The sequence below is a fragment of the Equus quagga genome, chromosome 6 (assembly GCF_021613505.1).
Source record: "Equus quagga isolate Etosha38 chromosome 6, UCLA_HA_Equagga_1.0, whole genome shotgun sequence".
NCBI classification, from domain to species: Eukaryota; Metazoa; Chordata; class Mammalia; order Perissodactyla; family Equidae; genus Equus; species Equus quagga.
Window position 1 is genome coordinate 95,353,313 of NC_060272.1, and position 17,466 is coordinate 95,370,778.

The following is a 17,466-nucleotide window of genomic DNA, read 5'->3' on the forward strand; positions in this document are numbered from 1 at the left end:
CAGCAAAAAAACAATGCTGAAAGTCCAAGACAAGGAGGAAATCTTAAAAGTGAGAAGAAAAAAGCAATTTATTACATATAAGGGGACCTCATAAGATTAATAGTTGACTTATTGGCAGAAACAAGGAGGCAAGAAGGCAGTGGGATAATATATTCACTGGTAACAAAGCAGTGGTAAAGGTAATCACAAAATTATAAAAGACAGTATAAATATATAATCTTTTCCCTTTCTTAACTGACTTAAAAAGCAATTGATTAAATAATATATTTACTATACTGTTGGGTCTATAACGACAGACCAACATCTCTTATGAATATGAACACAAAAATCTTCAACAAAACACTAGCAAACTAAATTCAGGAAAATATATACAAAAAATTATACACAGGACCAAGCAAAATTTATCCCAGGTATGCAAGGCTGTTTTAAGATGCAATGCAATAAAACTATCTTAGACAAAAACAAAAACCACATGATCATCTCAATAGATATAGAAAAAGCATCTGACAAAATTCAACACATTTTCATGGTAAAAATACTCAACAAACTAGGAACAGAAGAGAACTCAACCTGATACAGGGTATCTACAAAAAAATCCACTGTCAACATCATAATTAATGGTGAAAGACTGAAAGCTTTCCCTGTAAGATCAGAATCAGGGCAAAGATGACTACTCTTGGCACTTCTATTCAACATTGCTAGAGGTTCTAGCAGGGCAATTAGGCAAGAAAAAGAAACAAAAGCCATCCAGATTAGAAAGGAAGAAGGAAAACTACCTCCATTCTCAGATGACGTGAGTTTACATACAGAAAACCCTAAAGATTCCACAAAACAACTATTAGAGTTAATAAACAAGTTCAGTGAGGTTGCAGAATACAGGATCAATATACAAATATCAATTGTTTCTACACACTTGGAATGAACAAACCAAAAATGAGACTAAGAAAACAATTTCTTTCATTATACTATAAAAAAAGAAGAAAATACTCAGAAATAAATTTAACAAAAGAAGTGTAAAAACTTACACTCTAAAAACAATAAGTCATTGCTGAAAGAAAGAAGATATACATAAGTAGAAAACATCGCATGTTCAAGGACTGGAAGACTCAACATTGTTAAGATGGCAATACCCCCCAAAGTGATCTCTGGTGCAATGTAATCCCTGTCAGAACCCCAGATGACTTCTCTGAAGAAGTTGACAAGCTGATTCTAAAATTCATATGGAAACACAAGGGACCCAAAAGAACCAAAACAATCTTGAAAAAGAACAAAATAGGAGGATTCATACTTCTCAAAAACTTTACTTCTCAAAACTTAGTATAAAGCAACAGCACAGCGTTGTATTGGCACAAAAATGGACATATAGATCAACAGAATAAAACCACGTGTCTATGATCAACTGATTTTTGACCAGGGTACCAAGACCATTAACGGGGAATGAACAGTGTTTTCAACAATGATACTGGGACAGTTGTTTAGTCAAATGCAAAAGACTGATGTCGGACCTTTACCTCACAACATACACAAAAATTAACTCAAAATAGATGAAAGATCTAATTGTAGGAGCTAAAACTTTAAAACTCTTATAACACCAGACTAAATCTTCATAACTTTGGATTTGGCAAAGGAGTCTTATAAATGACACCAATCATGAGCAACAAAAGATAAAATAATTTGAACTTCATTAATATTAAAAACTTTTGTGCTTCAAAAGACATCAAGAAAGTAAAACACAACACACAGAATCAGAGAAAATATTTACAAATCATATATCTGATACAGGACTTGCATTCAGAATATATAAAGAACTTATACAATTCAGGAAAAAGAAGACAACCCATTAAACAATAGGCAAAGAGACCTGAATGGACGCCTCTCCACAAAAGATATGCAAACGGTCAATTAACACATCAAAAGATCCTCATCATCATTACTCATCAGGTAAACGGAAATCAAAACCACAATACTACTTCACACCCACTAGGATGGCTAGAATTAAACTAAAAATTGTACACAAATATTCATAGAAGCATTATTCATAATTGCCAAAATGCTGAAACACCCTAAATGTCAAATTAACTGATGAATAAACAAAATGTAGGATATCCATGCAACAGAATATTACTGGGCCACAAAAAGAAATGAAGTAGTGATACATGCTACAACATGGATGAACCTTGAAGACATTAGGCTTTGTGAAAGAAGCCCATCAAAAAAGACTACGTAGTGTATGATTTCATTAATATGAAATGTCTGGAATGGGAAAACCAATTGACAGAAAGTACATTGGTAGTTGCATGGGGCTAGAGTGATTTCTTTTTGTGGTGATGACAATGTTCTGGAAATAGTGTGATAATTGTACAACTCTGTGAATATACTAAAAACTGCTGAACTGTGCACTTTAAATGGGTAAAATGTATGATAAGTGAACTATCTCTAAATAAACTGTTATTAAAAGAAAAAAACTATATGTCTTTATGCATGTAGTTCGTTTTATCTTCTGAATTCTTTCTGTGAGGGCTGCTGAAAAAGAGACCACATCTGATCCACCCTATCACCCACTTTATAGTCTTTCCATCAGTCACAAATAAGATACTATCTTTTATTTGCCTTATCCCTTCTATCATCAAATATCCTGGTAATACCCAAATTTCTAAACTATTAATCGAAACAAAAGTAACCCAGGAAAATAAAGAAAAAACAGTGATATGAACATGATCGATTATCCTCTTCCCTCTTCGATCAGCCTAAAAACTTTCTTCCTATCTGCTAACTCACTTTCAAAAGACTATTTTAACTTGTCTTGCTTCCATCTTCTATAAACTGAAAATGTGATTTCTCCCAATGTACTCACCACAGCAGCATAATAAAAATTTAAAAATTGTATTTTTAAAATGGAACAAGACCATTTTAACATCTTTAAGAATTTATAATGATATCACTTTTTTTGTCCTCCTCTTTCCCTAATTCTCCCCATCAAGGCTATTATTCTAAGTCTTACCTCCGTTTTTTCAGTCACTTCAGCTTCTGTCATAAGTTCTGCTAAAGCATAGACAAAGCCAAGATCCAACCTGAGATCCATTTCTTGGATCAACACTTTGAAGTACCTATATTACAAAGCAGAAAACATTTAAAAATCATCAACTAACTGCATTAAGAATATTAGGTGAGGAAAAAAAGTATCAGATATATTAGTATGTTGAAACTTAGGACTTTCTAGATTAATAAATTAAAAAATGTCAGGACAAGATTGTTCATAATGGCAAAAAACTCAAAACATGAAGACACCTATACAGAGGAAATTGGTAAGGAAACTGTAATATATAGCCATACAACAGAATATTATACATTAGTGATAATGAAAAACTCTAGCTACATCCAACAAAATGAATACATTTTAGTAAAAAGTTGAATGAAAAAAGAAAGTCCCAGGAGTACATGTACATTTTGAAAAGAATTTTTTAAAGATTGGGAAAAAAAAGAAGGAAAACTAAGACGCACAATGTTTAGGTACACATATACAGTGAAACTATATTTTAAAAAGCAAGGGCGTAAAGACAGTGTTTATCTTGGTGATAAGGTAGGGGAAACAAGAAATAGGGGGGTAACACACAGATGGATGTTTCTGTCGATGTTCTATTTTTTTAGACTGGATAGTGACTGAATTTGAAAATATTTTCTTCCTTGTTTCTAAAACAATATGCAATAATTATAGATAATTTAAGAGAGAAAAAAACAAAAAAAGAAAAGAAAATACCCGCAATTTAGAAATGACTATTGTTAATATCTAGGTGTATTTCTTTCAGAGCCTTCTGACTCTACAAGATTATAAAATAATTCATAGATTTTTCCTATGACTTCCATAATTTAACATTTTACACTTAAATCTTTGACTCATCTGAAATTATCTTTTTAAAGAGTACAACTAATTCACATTCTTAAATCAAAACATTAAATGAACACACAAAAAATGTATTAAGACACTTACTTAATACGTGATATTTGGGAATGCCCTGCAGATCTCATGACAATACTGACATCTGTAAAGGGCTTTGGTGCTGTAAAGGTTAGTAAATATGATTAATCCATGATGCTTTACGCAAAAGATAGGCATTTTCTTGCAATTTAACACACATCACAAAGGACAACTAAATTATTTACTAAGTCGGGAATATTAAAATTACTGATATTTGTAAGACCCATTACAATCTTAATTTCAGACTCCAGGATTTCTTTTTTTTTTAAATGATCTGTATTCACTCTAAGGGTAACTAATCCTTTAAATTAGTGATTTTAAACTAGAAGTATGCCTTAGGATCATCAGTGCAACTTCATGAAAACACATATTTCAGGGTCTTGCCTCAGACTTCTAAGTCGAGGGTCTTGAACATGGTCAAAAAAACTTCCACGCAGATTATGGATACCCCCTTAGATAGTTTAGAGCCAGTGATGTGGAGGTGGGGGGTGGAAAGCAAGAGGAGAGGTGGGGGAAGCAGAGCAGTGGAAAGGGAAGAGAAAGTGAGGGGAAAAGGGATAGTAAAGAAAGAAAAGTTAAGGGGAAGAAGCAGATGGAAGAAAGGGTTTGTCAGTTAATCTTGTCTGGGGAATACCGGACAATTTCCGTGATTAGAAAACACTCTGAATTTGAATTTCCTCATGCTTTATTCAAAGGTTCTAGTGGCTTTTAAATCAGGGGTTTACAAATTAGTAATGTTTTTAAATATTTCTAAAAATTTAAATATATATTTCTAATTAATTTTCTCTTCAGTATTCACTCAGAGTTTTGTTGAAGTTAGTTGAGTACTTGCTGGTCCTTTTTCAAGCTGTTTAATTTTCCAGTGATCCTATAGAAACTAACCTTGAGAATGGTTTCATTTCATATTTTTATAGCAAAATAAACCAAATAGCTAACACAATCATTTTTATGCCAATCTAGAAACACAAACAAACCTGAATCCATGGTGATTGACTTGGGAGGTTTAATAGGATAAAACACAAATGGAAATACAGCACCATGTATCTGGTTTTGGATCTAAGAAGACAAAAAACAGGTCAGAATATTAATGTGTTAATTACAGAACCTGAGTAGAATAATAGGATTTATGACATAGAAGGAATGAAAAAGCCTAGTCGACTGAAACTGACCGAAGTACTAGATAAAACAGAACATGGGAATATACGTGTTTATTGCTACGTTCCTTTAGAATATAATATGACTATCTTTTCAGACTCACCTGTATTCTATAAATTTGAATTCTAAAGGATGACTGGTGTGCAGATGTGCTATATTCCACTTTCAATGCTGGAAGATAATTTCTTCGTATAGCTATTACATGTGGTTGCAGAATTTTCATGTTAGTACCAGTAGGTGTGAAGCGAACCTGAAAAATATGCCCCCCCCCCAAAGAAATCCATGGAATTTCTCTTTATTCATAATCGGTTAAAATTAGAAATTGTTACCAAAAAACTTCAACAATAATATTAATTAAAATAGTAGGTTAAATATTTGGTTAGGTTTAGACTGAGATCTTTATATAGCCCATAGCCATAAGAGTCACAAGAATATTCATATAGTCCTTATAGCTTGGTTGTATCACTTTTTATATAAATTTACTAAAAAATAAAGTGATAAAAAATAATTTTAAAAATAAATGAATAAAATAACTTATTGGCTTCTTGTTAACCAAGGAATAGATCATTAGTTTCATAAGAGAAATTCTGAGTTCTTAATATAGGTAACTATTCCCTTAAAATATTTTATATAAAGTACACATGACAGGATTCATTGTTTTGTAAGGAAACCAGATTTTCCTTAAAAATTCACTAGTGATTCATCTAATTACAATAGATAAAAAAATCAAAACCTCACATCAGTACTTAAAAATATTACCGGAATGTTAGTGTCCAACTCTATAACCTTATCTTCTGAAGGTGAAGATTCAGCATATTCCTTAAATTCTCTCTCTAACTTCTCAGTGTGTTTAACACTCATTGGCTTCCATCTTGCCTTCTTCTTGGGCTTTGTCTCCCAAACCACATCAGAACTTATAGATGAGGGCAAAAATCATGGTACAAATTTATAAAAATTTTCATTTTAACTGGTTTTACATAAATTACAAAATGTTCAGTAGAACTGAATCAAGTTTAAAAACATGAATTCATTCAACCAACACAATTAAAATCTTAATCAGGCACTATTGGTGGTAGGAATACTATCAAGTGAACATCTCTGCCATCTGGAGCTTTATTTTAGCTGAGGAGTGACAGATAATAAATAGCAAATACAATAAAGTTGTGTATTTTAATATATTAGGAGGTCAAAATGCTTTTGAAAGAAAAAAATCCTAACAGGGTAAGGTGGATCTGGGGTACTGGGATAAGCAAATTGGTGGGGGTTGCAGTATCAAAACAGAGTGTTCAACGGGGCTGTCATTTAGAAGGTGAGATTTCAGCAACCTTAAAGGAGGTGACTGAATTATTCAGCAGACAATAGAAGAACATTCCAGGTGGAGGGACCAGCTAGAACAAAGACTCTAAAGCAGAGCACAGCTGAAGTGTATGAGGAAGAGCAAGGAGGCTGGCAGACCTGGAACACATCAGGAGCAGGGGATGAAGTTAAGACAGACAGTGGGAGGTCAAATAATGCAAAGCCATATAGGACACTGTAAAAACTGAGTTTTATTCTGAGATGAGGAATCATTGAAAGATCATGAGATCAGCGACATGATCTGACTTAAGCTTTGATAAGAATACACTGTGTGGTGGGATGGGGGAAAGAAAAAGAGGATGAAGGCTAGAAGCAGGAAAACTTGTTAGGAGTTTAATGCGGTAATCCAGGAGAGAAATGGTGATGGCTCTGCCTAGGGTGGTTAACAGTGAGGTAGTGTCAATTCTATGTGTGTTCTGAAGGTAGAGCTAGCACAGAACTTCTAGATGGATTAGATGCAGGGTGTGAGATAAAGAGAGGAAGCAAAGATGACTCCAAAGCTTTTGGCCTGGGAACTAGAAGGATGTAGTTGTAATTAACGCCAGTGGGGACGCAGCTTTTGGTAGGAGGAGATCAGGAGTTTGGTTTCACACATATGAAGTTGAAGTTTAAGACGTCTCAGACATCAGACTCTGTGTAGGTGGCTGGATAAAGTCTAACGTTCAGGACAGAGGCCTGGTCAAAGATACAGTTCTATAGATTTTTGGCACGTGGTATTTGAAACCATAAAACTGAAACATAGAAGAGAAGAGGACTAAGGTCTAAGAGCCTGAGGGCACCCAGTGTTAAACAGTTGAGAAGACAAGGAACCAACAAATGAGACCGAGAATGTTGAGATAGAAAGAAAAACCAAGATGGTGAGGTATTCTGGAAGTCAGGTCAAAGAAACTGTATCAAGGAGGGATCTATGTTAGTGTTACAAACTTAAGCAACATGAGGACTAGTGATTGTACACCGGACCTGGCAATATGTAGGTCTCTGGTGATCTTGACAAGACCAGTTCCATGGTATGTTAAAAGCAAAAGCCTGTTTGGAGTGGTTAAGGAAAAAATGGGTAAAAAGAATCGGAGATAGTGAATATATTAAACTCTTTTGTAATGGGATACAAGGCAGTGAGCTGAGAGAGAAAACGGGAGTTTAAAAAGAAATAAAGTGGGGCCAGCCCGGTGGCACAGCGGTTAAGTTCGCACGTTCTACTTCTTGGCGGCCCGGGGTTTGCTGGTTCGGATCCCGGGTGTGGACATGGCACCACTTGGCACGCCATGCTGTGGTAGGCGTCCCACATATAAAGTAGAGGAAGATGGGCATGGATGTTAACTCAGGGCCAGTCTTCCTCAACAAAAAGAGGAGGATTGGCAGTAGTTAGCTCAGGGCTAATCTTCCTCAAAAAAAAAAAAAAAGAAAAAGAAAGAAAGTATGATATAGTAATCTAGAAGACAGAGAGAGAATGGAACAAGTCTAATTTACTGAAAAATTGCTGAAAGGCATAAGTAGAGAATAAAAAATCTATCCACATTCTAAAATTACCTTCACTCTTTCTGTTTAAGTATTTAAGTATTCTATTTTATACCTTCTAAAATTTATATTCACTTAGTAAACAGAAAGGGAAGAACCATGTATTATTCTCCTTTGCATTCACATTATTTAGCATAGGAGATAGCACATAACAGGTTTAACAGGCTTTAAAATTTGTTGTCTATTTGACCTTTTTGTTTAAATAATGAACATATTTTTGAGAACAAGAAAAAGTTTCTAAGAAAACAGTTTTAAATGGCATGGATTCTATTCAATGAGAAGTCAGGGGAATTTCTAGATGAATTTACACAGAAAAATAAATTTAAATCTATATCATAAACCTTTAATATATATATTTATTTAGGAGTTTAACTCAAGTAAAGGAGTAAAACTACAGTATCTTGGTTAAACAGATTGGAATCCAAAAATGCTCTGAAATTAGGCACTAATATATAAATTAAGTTTACTTTGCATGTTCATGAATAGGAATATTGAGGGCATAAGAGAAAGAAAAGAGTTTTACTGGTGATGACCTTTATGGGTAATGATAGACACAGTATTACCTTATTAGATCTTGAAGTGCCAAGGTTAAATTGGAAAGTAATTGTCTTTATTCCTCCAATAACTATTTATGGAGCATCTGCGGTGTACCTTGCCCTGCCCTAGTAGTTGGTAACTGACAGTTAAACATTGCCCTATGACATGTTAAATAAAGTATACTTTTGATAAGTTGAATAAATCTAACTTTTTAGAGAGCTGGGAGAATCAACATAAAGAGGAATTTATAAATTTGATTTTTTTATATATCTTTATCTCAAAAGGCAAAAAAAAACCCTCAAAGCACTTTTAAATTAGCATTACTTTACTATCAATGAACAGTAAAAACACAAAATTTAAATTATTTTAGGTTTTACAATCACCATTCTTAATGACTAAGAATTGATTGTTTAAATTTATCCAAATTTTAATGCATCTAACCTTGTAATGCCAATATAGGCTACTTCTTGCTTTGTGTAATTGTTGACAAGAGAAATTCCAACATCTTGTAATGCCAACACGATTTCTTGCTCTGCTAACTCTGCTTTCTCACTTTCATATGTCACTTTAAATACCCTTGGATCTTCAGTGAATAAAATAATGCGCTGTAAGCCTTCAAAGAATGAAACTAAATAAATAGTCTTTTTCCCCAAATTTATAGGTGTCATCATATCCTAAAACAAAACCAGCAAAAAATAAAAAATTAGAGTTTTGTCCCAAACAACATGAAATCTAGATTCCACATTTGAAAATTGAGAATAGTGATAGCACCACCTTCATAGGGATGAATAAACTAAATGAATTAATATTTGTGTAATACTTGGAAATTTACATAATTAAAATCATTTGATGTTACCTTCTGCCATTATTATGAAGTTATTAATCAAGAAGACAGGTCAATTGTTCTTCTTTTAACATCATAATAAAATTTAATTAAATAATCTCCCTTTGTAGGCTTATCAGTAGCACAAAGTATTATTTTCTCTGCTTTATTCTAAGACTAATCGATGTGTTATATGTTAGAAATTCATATTTCCTTATGGAGCTGAATTAATATGATAAAAATTATCTGACACGTTAGTTGCATGCTCTACAAGGCACGGATATTCACCACAGAATCAATTCTGCAGGAAGCCCTTATACATAAGCATTGTGCTGATAGCAGGGTCTTGAGGTTCAACGACAAGATAAATATAGCAATTTTCATAATTAACAACCATGAATTTCTCATTAAGTGACCACTCTGATTAACAGGAAATTTTAATACACAGTACACATTCATGGTACAATCCAATGAAATTAAAAACTGGAGTTCTTCACATCAAATCAATATCTAGAAACAGTCATGTTACTTATAATACCTTCTAAAATAAAATATATATCACTAAAATTACATTAAGAAATAAGAAAACTAACTTATTTCCAAATAATTCTGAAGTCATTCTAATATTTTGTAGTAGATTTCAGATTTATCTTTATAAACTTCAACTACCATTATGATATAAATAAGCAAAAGTACAAATCAACAGATTAAATAAGATTTTTATATTAAAATAAAAACTTTTTTCCTGAATAAATATAATAATCAGGAATATAAAAAAAATTAAAGTCAGGTCAATTATAGGAAGCCTTCTCAAATACACTTTTAAAAAAAACACCTACACTGGACTCCACAAGAGCAACACTGGAAGACAATGGAAAAAGACTATCAACATGCCATGAGAAAAGAACGCTGAACCCAGAATTCCTTACTCAGCAAAAATATCCTTCAGTGAAGAACAGTGTACCAAATAAAGATGCCTAAAGACAAATAAAAACTACTAAGTTTTATCATCAACAGAGACTCACTAAAGGAAATTTTACAGGAGGAATTAAACACTGGCAAAAAGAAAGTGATCCAAGATGATGTCTGAAGCCAAAAAGGAATGCTATGCAAATAAAATAGCACCGATGTGGGAGAAAACATTTTATAAAATTGAATATCCAGTCATAATAAAAACTTTCAGCAAACAAAGGCTAGATAAGAAGTTCTTTAACCCTTTATCAAACTCTCCAAAACTGCCCCCCTCTTCCCCAAACACTAAACTCTGGCAAAGCTTATACTTAAAGGTGAAATATTGACAGTATATCATTTCAGATCAGAAGTAAGGCAAAGATGTTTGTAAACAGCACTTTTACTCAGCAGTATGTAGAGATCCTAACCAGTCCAGTAAGGCAAAAATAAATTAGATGAAAGGATTGAAAAAGGTATTATTTCTAAGTGTCATGATTGTTCACAGAGAAAAATCAAAACCTAATAAGAGAATTCAGTGAGTTTTCTGAATATAAAATCAATAAACAAAATGCCATATGCTAACAAGATTAATTTTAGAAAGACACTATGAGTTTCTGCTGTGGGAGATGACGACGAGTTGGTCTTAGACCAACCCTTTTGCTAAGAACTACAGCTGGACAAAATATAAAAGGGAAAACATGTGCTTGAAAAGATAAAAAGGCTGCCAACGCAGTGAGAAGTAATGGGGTCAAGATCTGAGAGAGAGAGAAAGCCAATAAAAGTGAACTTCGTATTTGGAGGCACTTTCTCCAAATGCCGAATGTCAATTCTAAAAGCAGCAGCAGACACTGAGAGGTTAAGAAAATGAGAAAAATACTGGGTAGTTTCATGGGAACGGAAGGACCAAAATTGGGAGTGCAGGGCGTACCAAAAAGAAGGGGTCAACAGCTCAGGCTTTCAGCTGAGTCCCCAAGGGGCTATCCTCTAGGTACTAGGGTAGACTGGAAGTAGTCTAGTACTCACAAGGATTCAAGACCAGATTCAAATCATTTCAATGCCCATTTTGATTGAGGTAATCTCCCCCTAGACTACCTGCCTGACAAGGGCAAAACCATATCTTCTCAAGAGATAGAGAACATCATACAGACCCTCAAATTATCTCTAAAAATTTTCATATACTACGTCCAGCACGTGGGCAAAAATAAACATGGATAAAGAATGGATTTGAGTGAAAAGTAAGAAAAAAAGAGAAAATATAAAAATATCCACAAGAGATCTAAATATTGGAATGGTCAGATAGGCTTTAAAGTGGCTGTGATTAATACATTGGAAGAATTATGTAACAAGAATTTTGGAATAAAAATTTCTGTGACAGAAATTCTAAAACTGATCATTTCAATAATTAAAATTAAGAACCCAATGGATGATTTTAAGAGCAGATCAGATATAGCAAGAGAAGTATGGTAAAAGGTAAGTCAGAAGAAAATATCTGTACTGAATGATGAAGAAAAAAGTATGAAACAATGTAGAACACCACATAAAAGTTATATGTGACAGGGGCTGGCCCCATGGCCGAGTGGTTAAATTTGTGCGCTCCGCTGCAGGCAGCCCAGTGTTTCATTGGTTCGACTCCTGGGCGCGGACATGGCGCTGCTCAGCAAGCCACGCTGAGGCAGCGTCCCACATGCCACAACTAGAAGGACCCACAATGAAGAATATACAACTATGTACTGGGGGGCTTTGGGGAGAAAAAGGAAAAAAATAAAATCTTTAAAAAAAAAAAAGTTATAAGTGACATGGTGAAAAGGTCTAACATTTACGTAATGGTGGAGTCCTAAGGTGAAAAGAAAAAAAGAAGTGCCAAATCTGAAATTTGACATCCAGCAAAAGTACCCCACAAAAACAGGATGAAATAAAGATATTTCCCGACAAATGAAACTGATGGAGAACTCATCAACTGTAGACTCATGCTAGAAAAATACTTCAAGAGAAGAAAAACGAACCCAAATGGAAACATGGAGATGCAGGCAGGAATGAAAAGTGGCAAAAAGGAGAAACAGTGGTTTAATTTAAACAGAATATTAATGGCGGAAAACAGTAAGAGTACTTCCTATGGGATTTAACCCCATATTTAGAACCCCATAACGTATATTTAGAAATAAAACATATAACAATAGTACATAAGATGGAAGGGGATAAATAGAGTTAAGGAGTTCTAAAGTCCTTCCATTACTGAAAAAATGGTACAAGTACTAATTTACAGCAGGTTTTAATAAGTCAAGAATGCATGTTGTAACATGGTAGGAAGCTACAGCATTAGGCTTCTCTTAAGGTGATAGGCTTATACATCCCTTGCAGAAAACCTGTAAGCTATGCTCATGGGCTGTTAACAAGAGATACCTGCTATTGTGGAGTAGGGCTTCTTAGGTCAAGGTGGCTCATATACATCCCAATGAGCCTTGTTTCCTCAGAACAAAGCTGTCATTTGAGGTGACTAAAGAGAATACCTCCTAAACTGCTATGTGAAATGTCTGATGCTCCCTGCTGGCATGCTGTGTTTCCTGGCCTGTCTCTTCCCAAGTAGGCAGCTGCAAACTGTGGTCTATGGTAGTTTTGTGAGTCTGAATGTTTGAGCTTAAAAAGATACTGTGTTGGGCACTGCAATATTATATACTAATGAAAGGATCAATCTACCAGGAAGATACAACAATTCTAAATTTGTATCTACCTAATCACATAGTTTCAAGCCAAAATTAACAAAACCAAAAGGAAAATGTATAAATCCATGATTATATTGGGAGACTTTAAACACAACTCTCACAAGAACAGAACAAGCAAACAAAAAAATTAACGACAGATGATTTAAACAACACAATTAACAAACTTGAACAAACTGACATACGTAGAACATTGTAACCAACAACTACAGAATACATATTCTTTTCAAATACACATGACATATTTACAAACACTGACCACATGTTGACCCACAAAGTCACTCTCAACAGATTTGAAAGGACTGAATCAGAGTATGTTCTCAGATTGCAGTGGAATTTAGTGAGAAATCAACAAATAGGGGCTGGCCCCATGGTCGAGTGGTTAAGTTCTTGCACTCTGCTGCAGCAGCCCAGGGTTTTGCTGGTTTGGATCCTGGGCACGGACATGCCACTGCTCGTCAGGCCACGTTGAGGCAGCGTTCCACACGCTACAACTAGAAGGACCTGCAACTAGGATATACAACTATGTACCAGGGGGATTTGGGGAGATAAAGCAGAAAAAAAAAAAAAAGATTGGCAACAGTTGTTAGCTCAGGTGCCAATCTTTAAAAACAAAGAAATCAACAAACGTAACTAGAAAATTCCCATGTTTTTGAAAAGTAAGTAATAACCTAAGTAACCATGAAGCCAAAATATAAAAAATAAATCATAACGAAATTTAGAAAAATTCTGAATTAAAGGATAATAAATAGAACATACCAAAAGTTGTGAGAGACAACTAATGCTGGTTTTGAAGGGAAATTTGTTAACTTTAAGTGACTTCAAATAAGAAGTGAAGAAATTTTGAAAAAGAATGATATCGGTATTTGCTATGAATTGTTGTGTCCCCCCAAATTCATACGTTGAACTCCCAACCTCCAATGTCACTGTATTTGGACATAAGGCCTTTATGGAGGTAGCAAAGGTTAAATGATGTTGTAAGGGAGGGACCGAACCAAAAGGATAAGTATCCTTATAAGACAGACCAGAGAGCTTACTCATTTTCTCCCTGCCATGTGAGGACATAGCAAGAAGGCAATCATCTGCAAGCCAGGAAGAGAGTCCTCACCAGGTTCACCAGAACCTACCATGCCGGCACTCTAATCCCAGGCTGTCAGCCTCCAGAACTGTGAGAAATAAATTTCTGCTATTTAAGCCATCCAGTTTAAGGTATTTCGTTATGGCAGCCCAAGCAGACTAAGACAGTATCTATCTCAAGAATTTAGAAGAAAATTATCAAATTAAAACCATAAAAAATAAAAGAACATAGATTAGAGCAGAAATTGGTGAAAATGAAAACAAATGTATTAAAGAGATCAAATGAGTGAAACGATAACTTTCTGACTGAAAAAAAACCCCACAAATAAAACTGATAAATCCTTAGCAAAACTTATGAAGTAAAAAAAGAGTGAAGGCAAAAATTATCTCTACCAGGAATGAAACAGAGAATCACTACAAATATTAAAAAGATAAAAAAATGGACACCATGAAAACACTTACATCAATACGTTAGAAAACTCAGAGAAAATAAACATTCTTAGAAAAACTTTTACCAAAATGACACAAGCAGAAATAGAAAACTGAACTGCCCTATATCCAATAACAAAATAGAACTCCTAATTTAAAATCTCCCTACAAAGACAATCGCAGGCTAAGATGGGTTGGCTTCACTGGTGAATTCTAGCAAACTTTCAAGGAAGAAATCGTACCAATCTTACGTAAAGTCTTTTAGAAAACAGGAAAATCATACTTCCCAACACATTTTAGAAGTCGTCATGACCTTAATATCAAAATCTAGTGAGGATATTACAAGATAGGAAACTTACGGGCCGACTTCTCTCACGAATACAAGCAAAAGTCTTCAACAAAATAATACAGAGCATGTATTCAGAAAAGCAACCTACAGTAAAGACATACTTAATTATGAAATTAGAAGTCTCTCCTCTCCACTGGCTTATTGACAGGAAGAAATCACAACTAGCGGTGAGGAAAAAAAGACACTGGAATAGGGGTCAAGTTAAGACAAAATTTGAAAGATTAATCAGACAATTTCTGGAAGACACTTAAAATGTTACTGGAAAATGTTTATATGTAACTTTAATATTACAAAACACAAACCAACACTAGCTTCTCACCCAGAAACAAATTTTTTAGTTAGTGGATCCCTAAATGTTCCTCACAGAAGCTAAATTGACCTAAGATGACTGTCTCAACACAGAGAGCGTATCTGTTTACGAGGTCAATGCTGAAAGCACACCTCTAAGCACAGTTTACCCTTTATAACATAATAGAAGCAAATAATGATGTAGACAAAATAAGAATTCTTTAACTTAGCCAGAATATGTTTAAAGTCAAAGTTTGAATACTGGTTTTAAAATCTTTGGCAGTTTTTTAGAACTGTATGTAGACACAAAACAGGCCTTAAAACTAGCAAGGTTGAAACAGAACACCTTTACAAAAAAAAAAAGGCTGCTACTAAGCTACAAAAAAAGATGAAATCTTGCCATTTGCAAAATAAGTCAGATGGAGAAAGACAATTACCTAATGACTTCGCTCACATATAGAAGATGAACATAACAAACGCAGACGGGGAGAACAGATTGGTGGTTACCAGAAGGGAGGGGTGGGGGAAGGGCAAAAGGGGTAAAGGGGCACACACACATGGTGACTGATGGAAATCAGACTTTTGGTGGTGAACGTGATGCAGTCCATAAAGAACGAGAATTATAACGATATATACCTGAAATTTATATAATGTTATAAACCAATGTGACCTCAATTAAAAAAAAGAAAGAAGAAAACAGAAAGTTACTGTTTTGTTTTTCTACCTATTGTTATTGATATTTACTAGTGAAAAAAGTTTACTTATATTTTTATTCAAAAGATTTTAAAACAAAAATAAACTATCGAAGAGGAAAAAAGAAGGCTTCTGAGAAGACCACAATAATCAATCCAATACATACATCCTTTTGTGTTACTTCACCATGGCTTTTTCCACATATCCACTTCAGCTTTCTAGAGCCCACTGGATCAGCCCATGTATAAAATACTGCTTTTCCAGGAGGGAGGGAATCTTCTACTTCACTGAGAGAACTGACATAAATAGAAAAATATGCATTAAATTAAGTGCAAGTATATGAATATATAAAGAATCCAAAATAATACTTCATTAACTGAGTCCATTAATTCAAAGTTGTGATACTTCTGATTAAGAGTAGACTGGAATTTTTTCCTTAATAATGAAAAAAAAGTTTTCTAAGAAAATAGTGAGACTATTTCAAGGGAAAATATGTCCTACTTAGAAAATAAAATTTTCAGGTCTTTGAAACTACTTTGTCAACTTTCATTTTAATACAAATTAATTATGAAAGAAAATTATTCCAATTATTTTATGTTATCTATACTAAATCTAAGAGAATTTAATTGGTAACCCTTCCCTAAGTATTAGTCTTACTCTGGCAAAATGATACAGCTCAATTATTTTTCAAAATCTTAAGACATGGGATATAAATCTAAGAAATTCAATCAACTCACAAAATGACTACCAGAAAGAAAAAAATTGGAGAAGTTACAAACCTTTTCTGAGCGGAAGAAGAAGCTGACTGCAGATTAAGTGACTTCATTGGTTATCAGACAAAATTAATGAAAAAAGAATATCATCCCACACATACCTTTGTAAAATGTTTAAATTTTAAGAAAATAGAAAACTGCCTATAAACATCTAGGAAAATGAGTAACCCACAAAGGAACAAAAATAACACTGGTCTCACACTTCTCTCTAATACTGAATGCCAGAAAACAATGGAGCAATGTCTACACAATTTTGAGGAAAAGAGGTTATGTCTTAAAATTTTATGTCAAATTCTAAGAGCAAAACATTTTCAAACAAGCAATAGCATAACAAACTTTTACTGAAAAACTAACTCAAAGACTTTTCCAACCAAGTCAGATATGACTTGAAATAAAATTTTACGAACTAGGATGTAAGAAATATTAAGCAACAAAACTAGTCAAATAAATCAACTTGTGATTAATATGTTATATAAAAAATGCAAATACCACAGAAAGCCTTGAATACCATTTTTCTTTTTCAAAGCTTCAGTGCATGGTTGTGTATCCTAGTTGTTAGTTTTTAGTCCTCTATGTGAGCCACTGCCACAGTACGACAACTGACAGATGGGTGGTGTGGTTCCACAACCAGGAAATGACCCTGGGCTTGGTGGTGAGAACGCCAAATCTTAACCAGTAGACCACCAGGGCTGGCTCTAAACATATATTTCTAAAACTAACCACTTTATATTAATCTGGGTCAAAAGTCCCAAATTCCTAAGAACCTGGGACCTTGGAAAGAGAGGTTGAAGAAAATGTAAAAGTTATTTCAAATTTTTCAGGGCTAA

At 34.1% G+C, this 17,466-nt stretch overlaps 1 protein-coding gene across 4 annotated transcripts in view; it reads right to left on the reverse strand.

The window, feature by feature from the left end:
- Positions 1 to 17,466, reverse strand: part of VPS13A (vacuolar protein sorting 13 homolog A) — a 232,063-nt gene that overhangs the window by 39,612 nt on the left and 174,985 nt on the right. For all 4 annotated transcript variants that reach the window (XR_006889118.1, XR_006889119.1, XM_046664752.1 and 1 more), the window contains exons 53-59: positions 16,033 to 16,162; positions 8,981 to 9,213; positions 5,891 to 6,044; positions 5,235 to 5,381; positions 4,951 to 5,032; positions 3,989 to 4,058; positions 3,002 to 3,107 (exon numbers count right to left, since the gene is read on the reverse strand). Coding sequence is in view for 2 of the 4 variants with exons in the window: in XM_046664752.1 (XP_046520708.1) it covers positions 3,002 to 3,107; positions 3,989 to 4,058; positions 4,951 to 5,032; positions 5,235 to 5,381; positions 5,891 to 6,044; positions 8,981 to 9,213; positions 16,033 to 16,162 (922 nt within the window). In the remaining 2 variants the exon portion in view is untranslated. The remainder of the gene's footprint in view (positions 1 to 3,001; positions 3,108 to 3,988; positions 4,059 to 4,950; positions 5,033 to 5,234; positions 5,382 to 5,890; positions 6,045 to 8,980; positions 9,214 to 16,032; positions 16,163 to 17,466) is intronic.